General features: G+C 44.8%; 1 protein-coding gene across 4 annotated transcripts in view; it reads left to right on the top strand.

Moving 5' to 3' along the window:
• Positions 1–5,602, top strand: part of LOC121537904 (formin-like protein 3) — an 83,574-nt gene extending 77,972 nt beyond the window's left edge. For 2 of the 4 annotated variants that reach the window (XM_041845546.2, XM_041845550.2), the window contains 3 exons: positions 218–341; positions 1,121–1,242; positions 5,488–5,602. In XM_041845546.2, coding sequence (XP_041701480.1) covers positions 218–341; positions 1,121–1,212 — 216 coding nt within the window. In that variant the 3' untranslated portion in view covers positions 1,213–1,242; positions 5,488–5,602. Of the gene's footprint in view, positions 1–217; positions 342–1,120; positions 1,257–1,882; positions 1,931–5,487 lie in introns of all 4 variants that reach the window. The other 2 variants (XM_041845548.2, XM_041845549.2) reach the window with 2 other exon arrangements.
• Positions 5,603–6,000: the final 398 nt, after the last annotated feature.

Consider the following 6,000-nt stretch of genomic DNA (forward strand, 5'->3'; position numbering starts at 1 on the left):
CTCTGGATAAGAGCGTCTGCTAAATGACTAAAATGTAAATGTAAAATGCTGTATTAACCAATCAGCATCCAGGATTAGACCCACCCGTTGTATAATTCTCAATATAAGACTCTCACACGTACAATAAGGAGTTAATGCATTTGTATGATTGAAACGATCCATGGGCAGCTCAAGCCATTTAGGCAGAATTTGATATTCTTCCTCCTCTCCCTCCCAGGTCCAGGTAGTGAAGAAGAGGCAGCAGCAACAGGAGCTGATCTCAGAGCTGCGTAAACGCCAGGCCAAGGACCACCGACCCGTCTACGAGGGGAAGGACGGCACCATCGAGGATATCATCACAGGTGGGCTCGATATGCAGCCACCCAGGCCCCAGTAGGTCAAAGCCCCATCCCAAGCAGCCCCAGGGGCTGGGGCTAGGCTAAGATCACTGTGGTCCTCAACTGCTCGGCTAGAGGAGGACTGTGTTACGTGGTTCAGACACCACTACCAGAGGCTCTAGAGCATCTAGACAACAGCAGATTCCAGTTCTGAATCATGTTCCTTTTTGTGGCCTGCTAGTTATCTAGATTAGTAGTGTCTCATCACCATATGGTATCTGTGCAGCTAAGCGGCAATTGAGCCTCAAAGTATAAGTAGGCATGTAGTCGAGCCATTGCGCTCCCAATGCCCTGCTCCATGGGAGGTGCTAACAATGTTAATCATTGTAATAATATGTTAATAATGTGTTAATAATGCTTTTCCTCCCCACTACTAGGGCCTTTACAAAACGTACGTCATCTACGTTATTCAACATGCAGTATATCCCTGTCCTCCTGGACATAGCGTGCGTCTGAAATAGCACCTTACTCCCTGTAGTGTACCACTGGTCAAAACGTAGTGCACTAAATAGGGAATATGGTGCAATTTCAGACACAGCCAAAGACCTTGTGGTCCATATACCAAAACAGGGAGGTGTGGCACAGAGAGAGCTGGGATACTGGCTATACAGATATTACAATGACAACACTGAGAAGTGGACCAACCTGATGGCAGATTAGGGGGTGGACCACAGTACAGCACAAGTACAGGTTCCTCTGTCTCAGGTGTGATGTTTTCTCCCCTCATCCTCCTCCCCCCTCAGTGTTGAAGAGCGCCCCCTTCACAGCCCGTACTGCTAAACGAGGCTCACGGTTCTTCTGTGAGGCACAGCTGTGTGACGACTCCAACTGCTAGCCTCTACAGTTCCTCCCCCCTAATGCCAAGGTTGTCCAAAACAGGTGTCCCCTCCTCGTTCCCCCCCTTCTACCTGACCACTGTGCATGCAGCATGACCTCCCACCCTGTCACTCCCTAAGACTACTCCTTAACCCTTCCTTTACTAACTTAGGTGGCAATTTAACAGTTCAGCACAGTGCAGTTTGTTTGAATCCTGGCCCTCGACTCTTATTGGTGGGCAAGTGATGTGTTCAAAAGACCTCTACCTGAATTACCAGGGTAGAAGTCAGACAGCCAAACCTCTTTGGATTTCTGAACCTGCTAAGACTGTATCAAAAGCTAATGTTAAAATGTGAATACATAATTATTTACTACCACGAAATATAATCATATGGCTCAATATGACCAATATGAAGTTGCAGCTAGCATAATAGCATGGGCATGGAAAGCTACATTACGGTATGTAATATATACTGTATGTACATTTTTTATCAGGTTTTATACTTTTTAAAATTTATTTTTTATAAATCTTAAAAGTACACTATAGTAATAAAGAGGTTTGGCTACAACTGCTAACAATGCCTTGTGGTTCCATGAAATGAACTAATGTGGATGGGTTGGTTCCCCTCTAACCTGGTAACCACCTTTCCTCAACCATCACCCTGTATTCATTCTACCCCTCTGGACAGCTGAACAGAAGATTAATGACAGTATATGCCACTTCTAAATGCTGCTGGGTAAGGAAGGTAGCCTGAAGCCTGTTTGCTTGGCCCTGGCCATGCTCGTACTGTGTGCTGCGGCCTGCTGCCATGCTGTGTGCTGCGGCCTGCTGCCATGCTGTGTGCTGCTAGCTACACAGTCTACGGTGCTGCTACAGTGATGTCAGCTGCTTCAGCCAGCCCAGTGCTTCAGATGCAAACAGGAACATGCTTTACTCTACAGCAAAGCATTCGGATATGCTTTACAACAGCCAGGACTGCTTTACTGCACATCAATCAGATATGCTTTTACAACAGCCACAGCAAAGCAGTCAGATATGCTTTACAACAGCCAGGCCTGCTTTACTGCACCACAGCCAGACAGTCAAACATGTAGCTTACAGTAACATGCTTAATAGTTATATAGCTGGATACATCCCCTCAGTAATCCAAACAGTCCCATCCCCCAGAATACTACTTCAAGTTCATGCCAGGTCATTTTCTTTTCCATCAACTTTACCTCTTAGGAAAACAGATCCAGCGGTAGTAGGGCGATTACATTTAAAGGGGCTATCAGCAGTTGATACATCCATTTTTGGACTTATAATTTCATTATATGTATTCTTGAAGAATATATAGTGCCTTGCAAAAGTATTCATCCCCCTTGGCGTTTTTCCTATTTTGTTGCATTTCAACCTGTAATTTAAATTGATTTTTATTTGGATTTCATGTAATGGGCATACACAAAATAGTCAAAATTGGTGAAGTGAAATGAAAAAAATAACTTGTTTCAGAAAATTCAAAAAAATTAATAACGGAAAAGTGGTGCGTGCATATGTATTCACCCCCTTTGCTACGAAGACCCTAAATAAGATCTGGTGCAACCAATTACCTGTACTTGCTGCAAAAGGTGGCTCTACAAAGTATTGGCTTTGGGGGGTTGAATAGTTATGCACGCTCAAGTTTTCAGTTTTTTTGTCTTATTTCTTGTTTGTTTCACAAAAAACACATTTGCATCTTCAAAGTGGTAGGCATGTTGTGTAAATCAAATGATACAAACCCCGCCAAAATCCATTTTAATTCCAGGTTGTAAGGCAACAAAATAGGAAAAATGCCAAGGGGGGTGAATACCTTCGCAAGCCACTGTACACTATGTATACAAACGTATGTGGACACCCCTTCAAATTAATGGATTTGGCTATTTCAGACACACCCGTTGCTGACAGGTGTATAAAATCGAGCACACATCCATGCAATCTCCATAGACAAACATTGGCAGTAGAATGGCCTTACTGAAGAGCTCAGTGACTTTCAATGTGGCACCGTCATAGGATGCCACCTTTCCAACAAGTCAGTTCGTCAAATTTCTGCCCTGCTAGAGCTGCCCCGGTCAACTGTAAGTGATGTTATTGTGAAGTGGAAATGTCTAGGAGCAACAACGGCTCAGCTGCGAAGTGTTAGGCCACACAAGCTCACAGAACAGGACTGCCGAGTGCTGAAGCGTGTGGCGCGTAAAAATTGTCTGTCCTCGGTTGCAACACTCACTATCGAGTTCCAAACTGCCTCTGGAAGCAACGTCAGCACAAGAACACAAGCCTAAGATCACCATGCGCAATGCCAAGCGTCGGCTGGAGTGGTGTAAAGCTCGCCGTCATTGGACTCTGGAGCAGTGGAAACGCGTTCTCTGGAGTGATGAATCACGCTTCACCATCTGGCAGTCCTGACAGACGAATCTGGGTTTGGCGGATGCCAGGAGAACACTACCTGCCCGAATGCATAGTGCCAACTGTTAAGTTTGGTGGAGGATGAATAATGGTCTGGGGCTGTTTTTCATGGTTTGGGCTAGGCCCCTTAGTTCCAGTGAAGGGAAATCTTAACTCTACAGCATACAATGACATTCTAGACAATTCTGTGCTTCCAACTTTGTGGCAACAGTTTGGGGAAGGCCCTTTCCTGTTTCAGCATGACAATGCCCCTGTGCACAAAGCAAGGTCCATACAGAAATTGTTTGTCGAGATCGGTGTGGAAGAACTTGACTGGCCTGCACAGAGCCCTGACCTCAACCCCATCGAACACCTTTGGGATGAATTGGAACGCCGACTGTGAGCCAGGCCTAATCGCCCAACATCAGTGCCCGACCTCACTAATGCTCGAGGCTGAATGGAAGCAAGTCCCCGCAGCAATGTTCCAACATATAGTGGAAAGCCTTCCCAGAAGAGTTGAGGCTGTTATAGCAGCAAATGGGGGACCAACTCCATATTAATGCCCATGATTTTGGAATGAGATGTTCGACAAGCAGGTGTCCACATACTTTTGGTCATGTAGTGTAACTTATAAATGCCTCATGAGCTTAGTTCAACTGTCATACCCCATCACAAGCTTGTTTTACTGCAATGTTTGTAAACAAAGTAAATGTAAATGTATATAGCCTCAAAACATGGTTAAATCTACCCTTTTGATATCATGGATGGTCAGTCCTTGCATTAATGGCTCTGTTTATGAATTTGAGAGTGATTACATTTCTCCAGCCTCATCCCTCAGCTTTTTACCAAAACAGGGGCAGGGACAACGCTTTGTCATTGTTTCTACTGCTGATTGCCACTATAAGGTAGTTTCCAATTGAGCCTATATATGCAGCGTTTTCCCGTGAATGCAGACTCCGCGAACGCGAGAACATTGCCTTTGAATTTAAATTGCGCTATAGCGCGGATCTTTCACGCTATAGATTTAATCTACATTCATCCACCATGACAGTAATTTCTTCTACTCAGCTCCCTCCATCATCACCACCTCACCTCTTGTCTTCCATGTCGCATGCTGTGTCCAGTGTTCTGTCCATCCACCGCTCACCAGTCTGTCACCTGTTGATGACATGTCTCAATGTTGTGTTTGTCCCTGGTAACTGTGACTTGCGGTTTGCTGAACAGCTCGTTGGTCAACCAGCTCTGTTGAGGCCTGCACATATCCACACACACACACACACACAGACATATTCAGACAAAATTCACATTTATTCAGACAAATGGACAGAAACATTGGTAACACTACTTGAACACTCCATTTTAAGGGCTACATAACACTGTCATAATCATGATGGTATAAACATTTTAAGGAGATGAGAGCTCCTCTCAAGCGACAGGCTAGATTAGTTTTATGAATATTTAGCGTCTCTATAGCACAGTACCTCACAGAGCTTGTTGATTACAACTGTGATATTATTATAACGTTTGATTATTGTTTTGTTCCCTACATTGTTGACATAGTGGTTTGTTTGAATAACTAAACCCCCATAGCCTTGGATTGAAAAATCTATATTTCTCTGTCAGTTTTAAGTTGACAATTAAAGGCGTCATTCTCTTTTTGGTTAATGGATACCCACATTCAATTGGCTACCCATTTGACAACATATAAGTAAAATTGAAAATTCTAAATATAATTTAGACCATATTTGCAGAAATATGCTGTTAGAATAAGCACTGCAAATATAGGTTCCTTAATCAACAACCTCAAACCTGAGCATGACGCCACTGGACCAGAGTTTGACTTCCCAGTTAACCTGCGTGACCCCTCTCTCGCCCTCCCTCACCCACTCACAGATCTCCGCAGCCAGCCTTTCCTGCGGCACGACACGCTGATCCGGAGCAGCTGGAAGAGACCCTAAACAAACCACTCGTTCTTCCTCCCTCTCACCCCTTCCCTTTATAACCAAACCCCCCCTCTTCCATGTGTCCCGGTGGTCTCACCCACCCGAGGCTGCACAGAGACTAAAAGGCTGACAGGACCGACCCAATGGCCCTTGTTTTACGGGGGTATTTATTTATTTATGGATATCCTTTATGGACACTGTCTCTCAACAAGCAGGTATAACTGTAGTAGCACAGACATCATGTGTGTTAGCCTACCCTCCTCTCCCACTGCAAACACACAAACACATGCACACACACAGATAACAGAGGTCTACAGCGAACACCAGTGTGTTGGCATTAAGAACAGGACTGGGCAGAGAGAGTCCAAAGAAGAAGAGTATAGTGGTGAGTTGAGCCCTTAAAGGGGCGGCTCACCCCACACAAACAGGAAGGAAGGACACTTCAACTGCATAAGGTGGACAT

The sequence above is a fragment of the Coregonus clupeaformis genome, chromosome 24 (genome assembly GCF_020615455.1).
Source record: "Coregonus clupeaformis isolate EN_2021a chromosome 24, ASM2061545v1, whole genome shotgun sequence".
NCBI lineage: Eukaryota > Metazoa > Chordata > Actinopteri > Salmoniformes > Salmonidae > Coregonus > Coregonus clupeaformis.